The sequence below is a fragment of the Trachemys scripta genome, chromosome 1 (assembly GCF_013100865.1).
Source record: "Trachemys scripta elegans isolate TJP31775 chromosome 1, CAS_Tse_1.0, whole genome shotgun sequence".
Classification (NCBI taxonomy): Eukaryota; Metazoa; Chordata; order Testudines; family Emydidae; genus Trachemys; species Trachemys scripta.
In genome coordinates this window covers 346,810,779-346,830,531 of record NC_048298.1, presented here as the reverse complement: position 1 = coordinate 346,830,531, position 19,753 = coordinate 346,810,779, and the positions used below count along the sequence as shown (strand labels likewise).

At 47.5% G+C, this 19,753-nt stretch overlaps 1 protein-coding gene across 1 annotated transcript; it reads left to right on the top strand.

Moving 5' to 3' along the window:
• The first annotated feature begins 2,118 nt into the window (after positions 1-2,118).
• LOC117873332 (olfactory receptor 52M1-like) lies at positions 2,119-3,066 on the top strand. Its single transcript, XM_034762584.1, has one exon. It carries the CDS (start codon positions 2,119-2,121, stop codon positions 3,064-3,066), a length of 948 nt encoding a protein of 315 aa, XP_034618475.1.
• The last annotated feature ends 16,687 nt before the right edge of the window (positions 3,067-19,753 follow it).

Here is a 19,753-nt window from a genome sequence, read left to right as displayed (position 1 = left end):
CCTGCATTCCCTCTTCTGAGACAATAACTTTTCATGTGACTGTATTAAAACATTTTGTTTGTATGGCCTATGCTCCCGATCAATCGGTGTGCCCAACCTGGCCTCCTCATTGTAACCAGTGATTTTCTATTTCCTTCCAGATCATTGATGATCATCGGGCCAAGAACTGATCCTTGCAGAACCCCACTAGAAACACCCCCATTCACCCCCTTGACACTGATTTCTGAGATCTGTCAGTTAGCCAGTTTTTAATCCACTTTACATGTGCTCTACCGATATTGTAGATTGTTCATTTTTTATCTGAATGTTTTCCCCTACTGAATACAATGTCTCTGAGAAATTGAAGTTCATTGCATCTGCGCAGTGCATTTGATCAATGAAATATGTACTCTCATTAAAGGATGAAATCAGTTTGATTTGACAAGACCTGTTTTCCATAAACCATGTTGTTTACTGGCATTAATTATATTCCTAAACTTTTTTTTAAACTAATCTCATACCAGCTTTTCCATTGTTTCCTAACCTTGTGAAATCATCTTTTTTTAAAATTCCCTTTTTTAAAATACTTTACATTTAACACAAAACTGTCGTGTATTTGCCTTTTTTTTTTGGCTCTGCTGCTGACAGATTGCGCACTTCCACTTCCGAAGAGGATGTGAGGTGGATCGGTCAGTTCGTTACTCTGGTGTTTGTAACTCTAAGGTTCTACTCTACATGCTTTTTAACATTCTCCTTGGCAGCCAATGGACTGGGGACTATTTCAGCACTTCATGTGATATGAGTACCTCATATTGCTTCTTTCCAAATGCAGAACAAAACTATTTCTGCAACACATCTACGTTTTCTACAACATTAATAAGCTTCCATTCTCCCTCTAAGAATTGTCCTAAACCTTTTCTAGGATTTCTTTTGTTCTTAATATACTTAATAACGAACTTTTTGTTATCCTTAGCCTTGCCAAGCATGGATATTTCCCTGGTTAGTAACGTCCTTTAGCAATTTTCATAACTTCCAATTTGTATTGCTTGCAATCTATTTTCCCTTTTCCCATTTGTATATATTGCTTTCCCCCCCCAAATTCCTGCCTTCACTTGGCCACTGAATCGGTTGTGGAATTGTGTCTATTTAGCTATCCAATAAACTCTTCTTAAAGAACTCCCAAGTTTCAGTCCAATTTTTCTATCTAATATTTTCATCCCAATCAGTTTTCTTGATAATTTTCTTCAGCTTTGGTGAATTAGCCCTTTTGAAGCACTGTGTCTATAGATGTTACTGGTTGGGAACTGTTCTCTCTTTGTCCAATTAAATGTAATCAGTTCTTTTCTTTATATTCCTCTCCTCTATCAACTGCCCCCTTCTTTGTCTCTTCTCTAAACTGCGTCTGATGAAGCAGGTATTCAGCCATGAAAGTTTATGTTCCAATACGTCTGTTAGTCTATAAGGTGCCACACGACTCTCTGTTGCTTTTCTCTAAACTAAACAGTCCCAGAATTATCAGTTTGTCTGCATATGACAGCCTTCCCCATTCTCATAGCCTGTCTCGGAAATCGCCTTTATAATGCTGTAGCCTTTTTAGAGACTGAGTGACTAAAACTGAGCACATGGTCTTTTCCCAGAGGTCTGTTCTAGTTGGGATGTTTCTCCCTGGCACATGTCTTGGCAAAAGGGTTTTTTTTTTATAATCTCAGGTTTTGAGCAACTGGGTGAATGGGGAACTCCCTACAGCATGGACTCTCTAGCCTGGCTTTCATTGCATTACGGAACAATAATGGATAACCAGTATCCACACCCGTGGTTCCTGCTGGTGCCTATTAATGTTTCCCACACCAAGACATGTAGAATTATTGATGCATGGAGCACCATCAAATATAGAATTGGGATTAATAGGGCCAGTTCTTCATAATTCCTTTCTCTGAATAATGAAAATGTCATTGTTCAGTGTGTGAAGAGCGACCAATCTGCTTTACCCACCAGTAGTGTATGTAATATCTCATATTAACATTGTCTCTCCATCCAGGCATTTGCACTGGATGGGCACATACAGGACGTCAGAGGAACGTACGCTACATGAAGGAGACACCGTTCTGCTTCAGAGTTGGACATCTTCTCCCTTACTGCATGTCTGATTCCAACACAACCGATTTCACCAACCCCTCCACTTTCATCCTGCTGGGCATTCCTGGCCTGGAGATGGCCCATATCTGGATCTCCATCCCCTTCTGCACCATGTACATAATAGCCATCTTGGGGAACTTCACCATCCTGTTCATTGTGAAGCAGAAGCCGAGCCTCCAAGAGCCCATGTACTATTTCCTCTGCATGCTGGCCGTCAGCGACCTGGTCCTGTCCACATCCACCCTACCCAAAATGCTGAGCATCTTCTGGTTCAATTCCATGGAGATCAGTTTCAGTGCCTGCCTTACGCAGATGTATTTCATTCACTGCTGCTTAGTGATTGACTCTGGGATCCTTGTGGCCATGGCTTTTGATCGCTACGTGGCCATCTGCGATCCCCTGAGACATTCCACCATCCTGACTAACCCTGTGGTGGCCAAGATTGGCCTGGCTTTGCTGCTGCGTGGTGGCATGCTCATTCTGCCCTATCCTTTCCTGGCGAGGCAGTGGCCATATTGCAGAACCAACATTATCCCACACTTGTTCTGTGAGCACATGGCCGTGATGAAGCTGGCCTGTGCCGACATTCGTGTCAGTAGTTACTACAGCCTCTCTGTGGCATTCTTGGTGACTGCTCTGGATGTGTTTTGTATCGCCATGTCCTATATCCAGATCCTCAGGGCCATCTTCAGCCTCCCCACAAAGGACGCCCGGCTCAAGACTTTTGGGACCTGTGGCTCCCACCTCTGTGTCATTTTAGCCTCTTACATTCCAGCTATCTTCTCTCTCCTCATGCACCGGTTTGGCCACAATGTGCCCCTGCATTTTCACATTCTCATGGCCAACGCGTACCTGCTCATGCCCTCCATGCTACATCCCATCATCTACGGGGTGAGGACCAAACAGATCCGCGACAGGCTGCTCCAGCTACTTGCTCATAAAGGGATGTAAAGTTTTCTCCTGGTGCTCTGGCTCTCAGACCGAGCTCTGTGCAGAGCTGGCTGGTGACATGGTGCTGGACCCCCTTCCCTGGATCACTTACTGGACAGTCAAAAAAGACATTAGATCCTTTCCTGACCTTACTGTGCTGTGTCAGCGTGACTGTCATAACTATAAAGGGAAGGGTAATAGCTGTCCTGTGTACAGTACTATAAAACCCCTCCTGGCCAGAGACTCCAAAATCCTTTTCCCTGTAAAGGGTTAAGAAGCTCAGGTAACCTGGCTGGCATCTGACCTAAAGGACCAATAAGGGGACAAGATACTTTCAAATCTTGGGGGGGAAGGCTGTTGTTTGTGTTCTTTGTTTGAGAGTGTGTTCCTTCTCGGGACTGAGAGGGACCAGACATCAATCCAGGTTCTCCACATCTTTCTAAACAAGTCTTTCCTATTTCAAACTTGTAAGTAAATAGCCAGGCAAGGCGTGTTAGTTTTCCTTTGTTTTTCTCAACTTGTAAATGTACCTTTTACTAGAGTGTTTATCTTTGTTTGCTGTACTTTGAACCTGAGACTAGAGGGGAGTCCTCTGAGCTCTTTAAGTTTGATTACCCTGTAAGGTTAATTTCCATACTGATTTTACAGAGATGATTTTTACCTTTTTCTTTAATTAAAAGCCTTCTTTTTAAGAACCTGATTGATTTTTCCTTGTTTTAAGATCCAAGGGGTTTGGATCTGTATTCACCAGGGAATTGGTGAAGGTTTTTCAAGGCTTCCCAGGGAGGGAATCCATTGAAATGGTGGCAGCGGAACCAGAGCTAAGCTGGTAGTTAAGCTTAGAAGTTTTCATGCAGGCCCCTACATTTGTACCCTAAAGTTCAAAGTGGGGATCCAGCCTTGACAGGGTGGAAGAGCGGTGGAATCATTTTAAACCCAAAAGCCAGTGAGATTTTTTTTTCCTTCTAGCTGCTTGGAAAGCCGAGCTGGAGGTAGATAGATGCATATCTTATCTCTCCTTGCCTGAAGGCAGAGGTGTTAAGTTTTTTTAACAGGTCCTTTGTTAAGAGAAGTGTTCAAATGGGCAAACAAAGGTAAAGGGAATTTACAAGCTGAATTGTTTTTTTTTCTTTTTACATCCTCGGGAGTAGCTAGTTAGAAAGTCTCTGTTAACTCAGCAGCAGCCAGAGCTGAGAGCTTCCCAGTTTCAGTCAACTGCAGAGGGGGTGACCCAGCACAAGAAAACAGGAAAATGACTACCAAAGAAGTAGCTAAAAAAATAGAACTGGCCAAACTAAAAGCAGAAGAAAATGAAAGAAAACATCAGAGACTGCTTCAATTAACAAAACTCAAGACACAGCAGAGAAAAAGAGAAGAAAAAGCCAAAGAGGAGGCCCACAAGAGAGAGATGAAGCTGAAAGAAAAAGAAATGGAGCTGAAAAAAAAAAGAGATGGAGGAGAGAGAAAAAGAAAGGAAGCATGAACTGGAAGTAGCAAAGGCTAAGCAAGCTTTCACCCCCATCCCTGTTCCTGAGCCGTCCACCAGGGCCCCGTCTGTCTTACCAGAGACCCAGACAAAGGTGGTGGAACCGGATCCCCTGCCAACGACTGCAACAGCCGTAGTGAATCCAATCCCAGAGACCCAGCCAAAGCCAGTCCCAGAACCGGAACTGGCAACGCAACCAGCACCAGGACCATTGCCAGCCCTGAGTCCAGCGCTTGCAAACCCGTCTACAACTCCAACGCCAGAGGGCACCAGCGAGCCTGACCTGGCGGAAGCAGCAGATAACCCTACCCAAGAGGCTCAGCCAGAGCCTGAGATACCACATAGTGCACCAGTGGACAGCGGATCACAGTCAATGGAAACAGCCCCAGCACCTGCATCGCTTCCAGAGGGACCAAGCCCCAGTCCACAATCCAAGGAGGAACTGATGTCTCCAGCATCAAGGAAACAGTTCCAGGCCGAGCAGGAAGCAGATAACAGCCTTCAGAAAGTTTGGGCGGCGGCGTGGAGCACCCCACCGCCTCTCAGCTCTTCTAACCCATCCCGGTTTGTTATAGAACAAGGACTTTTATACAAGGAGACTCTTTCTGGTGGGCACCAGAAAAACTGGCATCCTCAAAGACAGTTGGTAGTTCCCACTAAGTATCGGGTAAAGCTCTTGAGCTTAGCCCACGATCATCCCAGTGGCCATTCTGGGGTGAACAGAACCAAGGACCGGTTGGGGAAGTCCTTCCACTGGGAGGGAATGGGCAAGGACGTTGCTAATTATGTCCGGTCTTGTGAGGTGTGCCAACGAGTGGAAAAGCCCCAAGACCAGGTTAAAGCCCCTCTCCAGCCACTACCCATAATTAAGGTCCCATTTCAGCACGTAGCTGTGAATATTCTGGGTCCTTTCCCAAAAAAGACACCCAAAGGAAAGCAGTACGTACTGACTTTCATGGATTTTGCTACCCGATGGCCGGAAGCAGTACCCTTAAGCAACACCAGGGCTAAAAGTGTGTGCCAGGCATTAACAGACATTTTTGCCAGGGTAGGTTGGCCCTCCGACATCCTTACAGATTCGGGAACTAACTTCCTGGCAGGAACCATGGAAAACCTGTGGGAAGCTCATGGGGTGAATCACTTGGTTGCCACCCCTTACCACCATGAAACCAATGGCCTGGTGGAGAGGTTTAATGGAACTTTGGGGGCCATGATACGTAAATTTGTAAATGAACACTCCAATGATTGGGACCTCGTGTTGCAGCAGTTGCTTTTTGCCTACAGGGCTGTACCACATCCCAGTTTAGGGTTTTCACCATTTGAACTTGTGTATGGCCGTGAGGTTAAGGGGCCATTACAGTTGGTGAAGCAGCAATGGGAGGGGTTTACGCCTTCTCCAGGAACAAACATTCTAGACTTTGTAAGCAACCTACAAAACACCCTCCGACATTCTTTGGCCCTTGCTAAAGAAAACCTAAAGGATGCTCAGGAAGAGCAAAAGGCCTGGTATGATAAACATTCCAGAGAACGGTCCTTCAAAGTAGGAGACCAAGTCATGGTCTTAAAGGCGCTCCAGGCCCATAAAATGGAAGCGTCGTGGGAAGGACCATTCACGGTCCAGGAGCGCCTAGGAGCTGTTAACTATCTCATAGCCTCCCCCACCTCCAACATAAAGCCTAAGGTATACCATGTTAATTCTCTTAAGCCCTTTTATTCCAGAGAATTAAACGTTTGCCAGTTTACAGCCCAGGAAACAGATGACGCGGAGTGGCCTGAAGGTGTCTACTACGAAGGAAAAAAGGATGGTGGCGTGGAAGAGGTGAACCTCTCCACGACCCTTGGACGTCTGCAGCGACAGCAGATCAAGGAGCTGTGCACAAGCTTTGCACCAATTTTCTCAGCCACTCCAGGATGGACCGAACGGGCATACCACTCCATTGACACAGGTAATGCTCACCCTATTAGAACCCCACCCTACCGGGAGTCACCTCATGCCAAAACTGCTATACAAAGGGAGATCCAGGACATGCTACAGATGGGTATAATCCGCCCCTCTAAGAGTGCATGGGCATCTCCAGTGGTTCTAGTTCCCAAACCAGATGGGGAAATACGCTTTTGCGTGGACTACCGTAAGCTAAATGCTGTAACTCGTCCTGACAACTATCCAATGCCACGCACAGATGAGCTATTGGAGAAATTGGGACATGCCCAATTCATCTCTACTTTAGACTTAACCAAGGGGTACTGGCAAGTACCACTAGATGAACCCGCTAAGGAAAGGTCAGCCTTCGTCACCCAGGCAGGGGTGTATGAATTCAATGTACTCCCTTTCGGGTTGCGAAATGCACCCGCCACCTTCCAAAGACTTGTAGATGGTCTCCTAGCGGGATTGGGAGAATCTGCAGTTGCCTACCTCGATGATGTGGCCATTTTTTCTGATTCATGGGCAGAGCACATGGAGCACCTGGAAAAAGTTTTCGAGCGCATCCAGCAGGCAGGACTAACTGTTAAGGCTAAAAAGTGTCAAATAGGCCAAAACAGAGTGACTTACCTGGGGCACCAGGTGGGTCAAGGAACTATAAATCCCATACAGGCCAAAGTGGATGCTATCCAAAAGTGGCCGGTTCCAAAGTCTAAGAAACAGGTCCAATCCTTCTTAGGCTTGGCTGGATATTATAGGCGATTTGTACCCCACTACAGCCAAATCGCCGCCCCGCTGACAGACCTAACCAGAAAGAAACAGCCAAATGCAGTTCAGTGGACTGATGAGTGTCAAAAGGCCTTTAACCAGCTTAAGGCAACACTCATGTCTGACCCTGTGCTAAGGGCCCCAGACTTTGACAAACCGTTCCAAGTAACCACAGATGCGTCCGAGCGAGGCGTGGGAGCAGTTTTAATGCAGGAAGGACCGGATCAAGAATTCCATCCTGTCGTATTTCTCAGTAAGAAACTGTCTGAGAGGGAAAGCCATTGGTCAATCAGCGAAAAGGAATGCTATGCCATTGTGTACGCGCTGGAAAAGCTACGCCCATATGTTTGGGGACGGCGTTTCCAACTACAAACAGACCATGCTGCGCTACAGTGGCTTCATACCGCCAAGGGAAATAACAAAAAACTTCTTCGGTGGAGTTTAGCTCTCCAAGATTTTGATTTTGAAATACAACACATTTCGGGAGCTTCTAACAAAGTGGCTGATGCACTCTCCCGGGAAAGTTTCCCAGAGTTAACTGGTTAACAATTGTTCTTGGAATGAAACATATTGTTAGTTTTTATATAATCAGTAGTATGTCTAAAGGTACATGTGTCTTATTAACTCTGTTTTCTCCTAGAACTCCAGGAAGAAATCACAGCCAGTGTGGAACCGAACATCCAACACTATCTGTGATTTGGGGGGCGTGTCATAACTATAAAGGGAAGGGTAATAGCTGTCCTGTGTACAGTACTATAAATCCCTCCTGGCCAGAGACTCCAAAATCCTTTTCCCTGTAAAGGGTTAAGAAGCTCAGGTAACCTGGCTGGCATCTGACCTAAAGGACCAATAAGGGGACAAGATACTTTCAAATCTTGGGGGGGGAAGGCTTTTGTTTGTGTTCTTTGTTTGGGAGTGTGTTCGTTCTCGGGGACTGAGAGGGACCAGACATCAATCCAGGTTCTCCACATCTTTCTAAACAAGTCTCTCCTATTTCAAACTTGTAAGTAAATAGCCAGGCAAGGCATGTTAGTTTTCCTTTGTTTTTCTCAACTTGTAAATGTACCTTTTACCAGAGTGTTTATCTTTGTTTGCTGTACTTTGAACCTGAGACTAGAGGGGAGTCCTCTGAGCTCTTTAAGTTTGATTACCCTGTAAGGTTAATTTCCATACTGATTTTACAGAGATGATTTTTACCTTTTTCTTTAATTAAAAACCTTCTTTTTAAGAACCTGATTGATTTTTCCTTGTTTTAGATCCAAAGGGGTTTGGATCTTGATTCACCAGGTGTTGGTGGGAGGAAGGAGGGGGGATGGTTAATTTCTCCCTGTTGTAGATCCCAGGGGGGTTGGAACTGATTCACCAGGAGTTGGTGGGAGGAAGGAGGGGAATGGTTAATTTCCCCTTGTTTTAAGATCCAAGGGGTTTGGATTTGTTTTCACCAGGGAATTGGTGAAGGTCTCTCAAGGCTACCCAGGGAAGGAAATTAGCCTTGAGATGGTGGCAGCGGACCAGAGCTAAGCTGGTAGTTAAGCTTAGAAGTTTTCATGCAGGCCCCTACATTTGTACCCTAAAGTTCAAAGTGGGGATCCAGCCTTGACAGTGACAAACTGGGGAATTGGTCTATGTACAATTCAGTGGGTTGCCACATTTCTAATTGCTGGTAACTGGACCCTGACACCCCACCCCTTCCTCACCTCTTCTGTCAAAGGCTCTGTCCCTGCTTTACCTTTTCCCCCGCAAGGCCCCGCACATGTTCTTGCTCCTCTATTCCCCCCCTCTGTCACTTGCTGGATCATTTCCACCTTCCTTCCCCCACCCCCCAGCTACAAGGGAAACATTTCAGATTTTAGAGTAGCAGCCGTGTTAGTCTGTATCTGCAAAAAGAAGAACAGGAGTACTTGTGGCACCTTAGAGACTAACAAATGTATTAGAGCATAAGCTTTCGTGGACTACAGCCCACTTCTTCGGATGCATATAGAATGGAACATATATTGAGGAGATATATATACACACATACAGAGAGCATAAACATTCTTACTTTGTTACTAACTCTGCAGAGAGAGAGATCCCATCAGGACTTCTGGGTTCTATCTCACCTCTGGGAGGGGAGTAGGTTCCACTGGGGGGCAGATAAATCTTGGAATTCAAGGGCGAGGTGCCGATCCTGTGACTTTTGAGTGCCACACTTCCCATGAACAAGGACCCAATGTGACGCCACACCCCATGTTCGTCATAGAAATATTGTTATGATATGGATACGGCATAACTGAGATATATTCCATGGAAGCTGGGTCATGTGAGGTATCATTAGAAAGGTTACGATTTACTAAATGTGATTATCCAATTTGTATGCATCTGTCATTTCTGTATCTGAAGTGAGGAATATTGACTCTGTAACCATTCCAAATGTGTGTGTACTTGGGAATGCCCACCAGACAGTAGGCAATCAGCCTGAAGGAGCCATTTAAGAAAGACAATAAAACTTTGAAGATTCTAATCTCCCACCTTCCTGAGGAGCTTCTTGGGATGTTGCTTTGGAGGCCTAGGCTTTGACGAACCAAGGTCTGGCCGCAGCCTGAATCAACTAAGGCCAAGGTTGGGTAATCCCCGACAACCACTGGCAGACCCGGGTGTAGTCCCATGCCGCGTCCGTGGACAGGCCCCAATATACGGTTTGGATGGTCCCGGTCAGGTACAGGGCCAAGATAGTAGCGCGTGGGTCTTGGGCCCAGCCTGCGACTAACGCCACCCTTTCAAAAGTCACAAGAAAGGTTTCTGGGTTGTTGTTGGGGCCCATCTTGGTCAATCAGATGGGAGGCGCTAGGCTGGGGGGTCCAGTGGCACCCCCAGGCTGGGGCTCCGCAGGACGGGGCAGCAAGGTCGCCAACTGCTGCAGGCATTGCTGCTGATGGTCCCGGTTCTGGCGTCCCAGCTCCAAAATCAACTGTTGCTGTTGGGTCCCGAGCTGCTGGACCAGCTGCTGCTGCTGGAGCTGGGCGGCCTGCTGCTGTGGTTGGCTTTCGGCTAAGAACCTCATAAGCTCATCGTTATCCATGGTCGCTCGGGCCCACTCCTCTGCAGATCCCTTCTCACAAGGATCAGGGGATCCTGCCCACATTCTCCACCACGTGTAGGGGTTCAGCCGGGGCTTATCCCCCTCTGGGGCAGTGGGGGAACAGGCTGCCTCGCTCCTTAGGACAGTGAGTCGGGGAATTAGCCTGGCGGTGTGTCAAATAGTCAGCAGCTCAGGCCCTCAGGCAGGGGCTGAGCGAACAGTTTAAGATTAGCAGGCCCCGGCCCTGGATCAGGATGGGGCAACAAACAGTCAGTAGCCCAGGCCGTCAGACACGGCGGAGCAAACAGTTCAATACGCAGGCCCAGGCCCTGGGTCAGGACGTGACAGTAGAGAGTCAGTGGCTCAGGCAGGGGCTGAGCAAACAAATAAGTTTAGGAGTCCAAGGTCCTGGCTCTGAGCGGCCATGGAGAGGGGGAGACGGCCACCTACACATTGGGTGGCAGGGGGGGACGCAGGCCCACCCACTCCACTGCGTCCCAGCCCGGGGCCCTAGCAGTTTGTCCAGAGGGGCCGGTAGAGGAGAGGTATCCCTTACCCCCATTTTTCCCCAATTGCATCCCCTATCCTTGGATCCATTGCCCCTGCTCCCTGGCCGCAACCCTGCTGGCTAGCCCTCCACCTTGGAGGACTGGGTGCTCATTCAGGGCAAGCGTGGTACCTGAAAGCCACAGACTCGGCACCTCCCCCTCGACCAGCCTGGGCTTCCTCACCCTGTCCTGCAGTGCCAGGCCCTCAAGCCTTCTTTAGCTCACACCCGCTGCAGACACAGACTGAAATCAGCTCTGTGGGAGGGTTCAGCTCGGGACTTTACCCAGCACTCACGGGCACAACTCCTTCGGGGTGTAAACCCAAAAAATATTCTCCTGCGCTGTATAGAGAGATCTGTACAGCATGAGCTCATAAAATCGCACCCTCCCTCAACGTAGAGGGAGATATGCAAAGCTTTTTGCCCCCACCCCAGGTATGAATTGCACAAACTGGGGGTTGAAATAAACAAGAAATAAGTTTATTAACTACAAAAGATAAATTGTAAGTGATTATAAGGGATAGCAAACAGAACAAAGCAAATTACTGAGGAAATAAAACAAAACAGGCCACCTAAGCTTAATTCACTAAAGAAAGAGGTTACAACATGTCATTTCTCACCCTAAATGTTGTTTTAGGCAAATTGCAGAGTGTCTGTAGCTTAGAGTTGCAGGTATTTCTCTTCACGGGCTAGACCCGTCTCAGCCTTAACTCAGCCCTTGTCTTTCCGCAGCTTAGTTCCTTTGTTTCTTCAGGTGTTTTCAGCCTTTCACCCTTCTTGGGTGGGAGGCAATGGAGAAGAGCCCTGATTGACTCACTTCCCAGCCCTGAGTAGAATTTACATGAAGTGGGAATCTTTTGTTTCCAGTGGAAAAATACCAGCAGTGTCCAACAGCGCCACTTTCTTCCAAAGAAGAGGGGTAGAGAAAACAATCCCTAAATGCAGCTTGTTTCAGCTGACTCCTGTCAGTTAACCGCGACTGACTGGATATCCAATTTTGCAGTCACAAAAGAAAATCAACAACTAAACAGAAACTATGCTTTGCATCCTGGCATGTACTGTGACAAAGTTCCTCTTCTATCTTGGTGGGTCCTGCACTTATTGGCTGATTTTCTTGCCTCAGAGATTTACCATGTGGGTTGGGGAACAGCCCAGAGACCTTCCCCTCTGGAAGAACCCACAGTCCAGGTCAATTAGGAGGTTTGGGGGAACCCGGGCCCGCCCTCTACTCCGGGTTCCAGCCCAGGGCCCTGTGGACTGCAGCTCTCTATAGTGCCTCCTGTAACAGCTGCATGACAGCTACAACTCCCTGGGCTACTTCCCCATGGCCTTCTCCAAAGACCTTCCTTATTCTCACCACAGGACCTTCCTCCTGGTGTCTGATAACGCTTGTGCTCCTCAGTCCTCCAGCAGCACACCCTCTCACTCTCAGCTCCTTGCACCTCTTGCTCCTAGCTCCTCACACTCACACCACAAACTGAAGTGAGCTCCTTTTAAAACCCAGGTGCCCTGATTAGCCTGCCTTAATTGATTCTAGCAGCTTCTTCTTAATTGGCTCCAGGTGTCCTAATTAGCCTGCCTGCCTTAACTGGTTCTAGCAGGTTCCTGATTACTCTAGTGCAGCCCCTGCTCTGGTCACTCAGGGAACAGAAAACTACTCATCCAGTGACCAGTATATTTGCCCTCTACCAGACTCCTGTACCCCACTGGTCTGGGTCTGTCACGGTACGTACACTTCTTGACAGCGATGATCGCTGTGAACGCAGGTCGGCCATCATTGAGCCACTGTCTGCCAAAAGGTCATCATTCTGCTGTATGCTGGAAAAAGTTGGATGTAGGTAAACTTGAAATGCCCGAGACATGAGCATTGTTTCAACTTAGTCTTGATGCCTCCTTAGCCATTGACAATGAAGGTCCAGAGCAGCCAGTCACTATTGAGGAGGACTGGGTCAACATCAAGGAAACAATCTATAAAGCTGCTGTGGAAGTACTGGGCTTCTGAACAGGCAAACACAAGGATTGGTTTGACCCCAAGGACAACGATGTCCCATGCTGTCTTGACAAGATGCATGTGACACTCCTGGCTTGGATCAATGATAAAGAGAATGCCTCCAGGAAATCTGCATTCATTCAAACTCAGCAGAAGCCACAAGGCAATTATGGCAAATGAAAGAGGATTGTACCAAGTGGACTCCTCAAAAGGGGTGTGCTTGTCCTTGCCTGTGCCTCCAGAGCCCTGTAGTAAAGACATTTTACTAGGACCCTGTATGTGGGATGAATGGATAATGAGATCAGAGTAGTGTATAATGGGCAATGGGTATGTGTTAATTCCTGGGAAGAAGTATTTTGGGAGGATGGAACTGTTAGCAACCCGCTAGTAGGCAAATGTAATGTAAATATTGTGTTTACCAATAATCACATTTACTGTTTGCCACAGCCAAAGTCTCAGCTTTGACCAGTTGAGGAAGGAGCTATGTGAAACCCGTGAAGCTGTAGAGACCTCTTTAGATAAGGAAAAGGCCAAATGTAAGGAGATCGTCAGTAAAGACGTCTGGGGATGGCAAATTGGAGACAAGGAAATGTTGCAAAAGCTGGGGAAGGCGGCCCACATTCTGGACGCCATGTGGGTGGGTCTGTACTCCATTGTGAATCACATCTCCCCGGTAGTGTACCAGCTTCAGCTACCAGGCAAATTGAAATGGACGCATGCCAATCAGCGCAAAACGTATGTTTCTCCCTAGGTTTCCGGTCAGGGCGTCGTGGGCCTCGGTTGTGGACCGGCCACCTGCCTGGACCATCCGGATTTCCAGATGGCCATGGGATTATCCAAATAATCATAATTATGAGGAAGGGAGATACCTCCAGGGGCTCTCCCTAGTTTCAGCTGCTGATGGGGCCCGAGCCACAGTGTGGCGTGAGGCTGGAGGGGAGGAGCCTTGGAAACAGTGCATCATCTGGATAGACACAGCAGGGCCACAACAAAATACCTGGTGGGTGGCCCCCGCCTCCCTTGGATCCCATTAGGACAAACACTGTTCCTCCTGTGGCGGCCTGGAGTGGAAGTGGAATGGGAAGCCCTTTGGTAAGCAATAGCAATTACTGATCTTGGGATGTAATATGGTTGTTTTAACCTCTGAAACCAGGCAAACAACATCCATGACGAAAGCCAGAGCTGTAATGAGACAACTAATCATTTAGGGAGTTTTCATCCTTGTCTCAGTTTCCCTGATTGGCACATTTGTGTTGTGTTTTTCCTTTCCACCTTGCTTTGTTAACAGGACAAAGCAGTAATAGCGAGAGGCCAGGGACACCCCGAACAGGAGTGGTGGGACCGCTCTTGCTGCTTCAGGCAAGTGTAATACAATGTATGTATGGTGGCACGTAGCTATGGGAATCCTCGGGTGTTCTCCTTTATTAATTTTACCAGTGTCCAAAATTGGCCCTGGTAAAAGAAAAGGTCAATTATCCATTGGCCGGGGGTGGGGGGAGGGAGGGGAAGGAGGGCAATTGTGGCTTAGCATTCTGGGAATATGGCATCATGTGTTATCTGGGACTGGGTGGTCCATCGCGACGTGTGGGAGGTGGCTCCCGCCAATGACATGGCTAAGTGGTATGTGCTGACTACATCCTCATTCAGCACGTATGGATTGCAGAGGGCAACACTTGGCAGCTGTGGCCTATGGAGCCCCCTCAAATGTTGTGTTACAAGGAGGCAGCGCCAGGCCGCTTTTACGAGGTAGGTCAACACCTCTGCTGGGAAGGGGAGGCATCGGGATAGGCCCCCACTAAGGCCCATGTGTTTACCAATACCTCTGCATGTGTTTGGAGGACCAGCTACCCCAGGGTGCCTCTCTACTTACCATTAAGATCACGACCACAAACGTTTTCAGTACATTGGCCCACCGTACTGCAACAGACTGTTAATGTTTCTAACTATGTTGTGTTTCATTTTTCATGGATAACACCCAATGTGTTTCTCCTGTTGGTGCACACCCAAGAGCAACTTTCCGTATTCCAGACAGATGCCTCCTCCTTTTTCTTTGTAGGTTATAAGAGGCTGAAAAGGGGGGAGAAGAAAAAGAAAAGAGCAGAGAATGGATTAACTCAACACTGCAGCTAGCAAGCTCAGTCCGAAGATAAGACGCTGGCCTCTGCCCAAGGACACTGCTCGCAGCCGAGACTTGGCTGACAGCCAAGAAAGATGGGGGCTTGAAAGTTGCCCAAGCAGGTGTGAGAAACCGACTACACAGACCTGCACCTGCAGGACAGCAAAAAGAGTAGAGAGGAAAACAAAGCCCAAGGCTGCAGAATCTGAAAACACAGACGAGACAACAAGAGGGGGAGCCAGCCAGGTTATATTTCATATTTCTAGTTTCAGATACAAGAGTGGTACATTTATACAAATAGGATGACCGCACTCAGTAGATTATAAGCTTTGTAATGATACCTTAAAAGAGACCTTTTGCATGAAGCATATTCGAGTTACATTATATTCACACTCATCAGCATACTTTCATAAAATCATATAGAGTGCAACATCACAGGGGGGACTGAATGGCTCGGAGAGGGAGGTGCAGGCATGCGTGGTTTGCTGGCAGGGAGTCCAATTCCATTGGCCTGGGTTTGGGAGACAGCTTTTCTTCCCAGACCATAAAACATCAGCAGAGGAGCCCAGGCAGGGAGTGAGAACTCAGGGCCATGTCGCCTGGCTGTGCTCGGCCTGGGACTCACACTAACAGCTCTCACTCAGCCACGGCATCTGCAGACATGGGGACTTGTCATGTCACCTGAACTGGAATCCATCTTTCACCTTGTGCTTTTCCATTGAGAAGGGGGGACAGGAACCCAGAGAGGGACAAAGGATTCCCGCCTTGTGCAAAAGATATATAAGTGGGTGGAACAGAACAAAGGGGGGCTGCCAGTCATGAGGAATCCCCTAGCTACCACCTGAGCTGGAATGAGGGCTGTACCAGGGAAAAGGACTGTGCCCAGACTAGGAAGGCATCCAGCAGGGCCGGCTCTAGGGTTTTTACCGCCCCAGGCAGCCAAAAACAAAAACAAAAAAAAGCCGCAATCACGATCGCGATCTACGGTGGCAATTCGGTGGGAGGTCCTTTGCTCTGAGCGGGAGTGAGGGATTGTCCACCGAATTGCCGCCGAATAGCTGGAGGTGCCGCCCCTCTCCGGAGTGGCCGCCCCAAGCACCTGCTTGCCAAGCTGGTGCCTGGAGCCGGCCCTGGCGTCCAGTCTATGAAAGAAATGTAGTGAAACATCTCTCAGCGTGAGATTTTTATCTGTACTCAGTTGTGTTACTGTATTAGGCTTAGATTTGCGTGTTTTATTTTATTTCACTTGGTAATTCACTTTGTTCTGTCTGCTACTACTTGGAACCACTTAAATCCTACTTTCTGTATTTAATAAAATCATTTGTATTAATTAACCCAGAGTATGTATTAATACCTGGGGTGAGAGGGGGGCAAGCAGCTGTGCATATCTCTCTGTCAGTGTTATAGAGGGCGAACAATGTATGTGTTTACCCTGTATAACCTTTATACAGGGTAAAACGGATTTATTTGGGGTTTGGACCCCATTGGGAGTTGAGCATCTGAGTGTTAAAGACAGGAACACTTCTGTTAGCTGCTTTCAGTTAAGCCTGCAGCTTTTGGACACTTGGTTCAGACCCTGGGTCTGTGTTGGAGCAGACGGGCGTGCCTGGCTCAGCAAGACAGGGTGCTGGATTCCCAGACTGTCAGGGAAAGCAGGGGCAGAAGTAGTCTTAGCACATCACTTGGCAGTTCCCAAGGGGCTTTCTGTGATCTAACCCATCACACCCTTCTTTATCTGTATCAGCTGCTCCATCATCTTGCCTGGCATCTATCAGATTGACAGGCCTATAATTATCTGTGTTATCCTGTTTACCCTTTTAAAAAACTGGTACAACATTCACTGTCTCAGTCTCCTAGGACTTCTCCAGTTCTCCAACTTATTGAGGTAGTTTGCTCTGTCCCAGGTGGCGTTATAAACATTAGGAACATTTACGCAGCACTCTTGCCCAATTACTGCACGTGTTCCTCCCTGAGAGGCCAGTAAGATATCTAGAACCAAGCAGTTCTGGAGAACCATCTGCCTTAGTTTCCTCTGTGCGGTTTCCAAGTCCACCAGGGCATCGGCGGTAGTATTTGCCATTATCTCCAAAACCCTCTGAAGTCTCATTACTCCTTCTCCAATTCGCCAGGTGGCTCCGCCACAAACAAAAACAGATCCTGCACAAACGCCTGTCCAATCATTTAGAGCCCGCCAGGTAGGGGGGTGAGATCTGTCACCTGACATCTATTCATCATAATCTGCTACAAAGATTAATTCTACTTTTTATAATGTCTACAGCTAGTTCTGCTTTTATGATTTCTGTCTACCCTTCTCCTTTTACTCTCCTCCCCTTTTCTTCTTCCTCCAGGCCACACATACAGTTCACCCGACGCTACATACAGTTCACTTGACCAAAGTTTAGGCCTTAGACTATTTTTCCTCCACAGATTCCTTAACATTATCCTCAGCAGCCCTCACATTTCTGATTTTCCCTCTTGGGAGGTGGGCGCGATAAACTACAGGTGGCTCTAACCAGGCCAGATAGCAGGATCCACTCCACGAGGGAGGGAGGACTAGGTATGCTTTGTTGCCACACACCCAATATACCCCGAATAGGGGTCGGTCCCACCGATTCCATCGGTCTGGACTGATTGGTAGGGTTGGGCCATTTGGATCAGAGCATATGCAAAGGGACCTATTATTGGGTCCGGGGGAACATCGGGTACAGTGTAAAGAAAAGCTGTTATAGGAAAGGTGTGAGGAAGAAGGTGTACATGCCGTGGTATTTACCTTCATCCATCTAGGAATTAAAGAGACATCCGTACCATTTGTAATTTGAAATCCTTCCTTAGTGTGTGTATAAGCTAGTCCACTATGGGGGGTGTTATAATACCATGTGCACTGGCTAATCCCAACAAAAATGCTAGAATTAGCAAGTGGTCCTTTTAAGAGGCACCAATGTCCCAGTCTCCTCCAAACATTTAAGAACCCTTTATTCTTAATTCCAGTATCATTCCAGGTTATGTTTAGAGTGCCTGAAGAGTCCTTCCAGGAGGGAGTCCAGGTCATGTTCCTTGCACTGAGGGGAGTAGGGACCATAGGGAGACCTTTTTGGCTATCCACTGGCATCAGAGAACATATCCAGCATGAAGTATTATGTAAGGCTGGCATGAGAGCTTTCATCTCATGGGCAAGGCGTATAAAGGTGTTAGGACTGTGAGATTCTATAGCCCCTATGCTTTGTACCACCAGAAGAGAAAGGTAACAAATAATAAACAGATTAAAAACATAAGAACCCAGGCCAGAAAACGGGGCCATCCTTCCGAGAAAGGACACCACCAATTTAAGGCTTTTTTAGCTGCAGTCGAAGCTTCAGGTCGCCCAAAGGCGTAGCAGTCCATTGGTCTCGGGCCCAGATGTCATCTGCTTCTGGTTCAGCTGGTTCACGGTGGGATGAACGTGCGTAGCAACCTCGAAGTCCGACGTCGTCTACTTCTGGGGAACCCTTTACCCGGTCAGGTTCTCTAGCGGTGCTCCTCTTGACTCTAGTATGATGAATCCAGGTGGGTAGCTCCTTTACTCGGATGGTGGTAGGGCTCACCAGAAGAATTTCAAAGGGTCCTAGCCACTGCGGTTGAAGCGGAGCCTTGTATGCTTTTACCCACACAGGATCACCTGGTAACAAAGAATGAACAGCTTCCCACAATGGTAAGTCTTGGGAATGTGCAGAGTACTGCTGTAATGTCACTAGATGGCGCTGCAACTCTTTTACGTAGATTTCCGTTTCCTTGGTCATATCAGTATCATTGGGAACTGATATTAAAGGAGCAAAGGTTGGAGGTACATGTCCAAACAGGATTTCATAGGGTGCCAGTCTAGTCCTAGCATTCGGAGTAGTTCGAATGGTATAGAGAGCGAGAGGAAGGACTTTAGTCCATTTCAAATTAAGTTCCCGGCATAATTTTGTCAAAAGGTTTTTCAGAGTTCCATTCATACGCTCCACCTGGCCTGAACTCCGGGGGTGCCAGGGAGCCTGAAAGGCCCATTTTGTTCCTACCGCTTCGGTAAATTCTTTACAAATCTTTGCTGTGAAACGAGTACCTTGGTCGGAGCCAGTTATTTCAGGAGGGCCAAATCTTGGTATAACTTCATTGAGGAATATCTGACATTCTGTAGTTGCAGTGCTCGGGCGGTGGGATACGCTTCCACCCATCCAGTGAGCTGGTCTATTAGAGCTAACAAGTGCTGTTTTCCTTCAGAGGGAGGTAAATCGATAAAATCCATCTGTCTATGAGCCCATCTGTGCCCCCCAGGCGGTGCTTGTTTGTTTACACCCATTGGATCACATTGCTGACACACAGCACACTTTTCTACTCTTCTCCTGGCTACTTCGTGAAGTCCTGGGGAAACAAACTGTCCTAAAAGAATCTGGGCCATTTTACTGGCTCCCAAATGTGTGTTTTTGTGAATCTGTTTCATCACTTCACTCTGGTGACTTTTGGGTAAAACAAAACGACCATGACATTCCCACATTCCTGTCGAGTTGGGCTTAGCTCCCCATTTCTCCCAGATTATTTTCTCACTATCAGAGGCTTGCTGTTGCCAGGTTAAAAGAGGAGAGCCTAAATCTAGTTGAGTACTTCGTAAGGCAGCGGTTTTAGCAGCCTCATCAGCAAAGCGGTTTCCCACTGATACAGGATCAGTGTGTTTGGTGTGAGCCCTGCAGTGAATAACTGCAATGTCTTTAGGGGCTTGGATAGCTTGCAGCAATTCAGCGATTTCTTTACCAGGAGCAATTTGTGACCCTGAGGAAATGATAAATCCTCTCTCCTTCCAAATGGC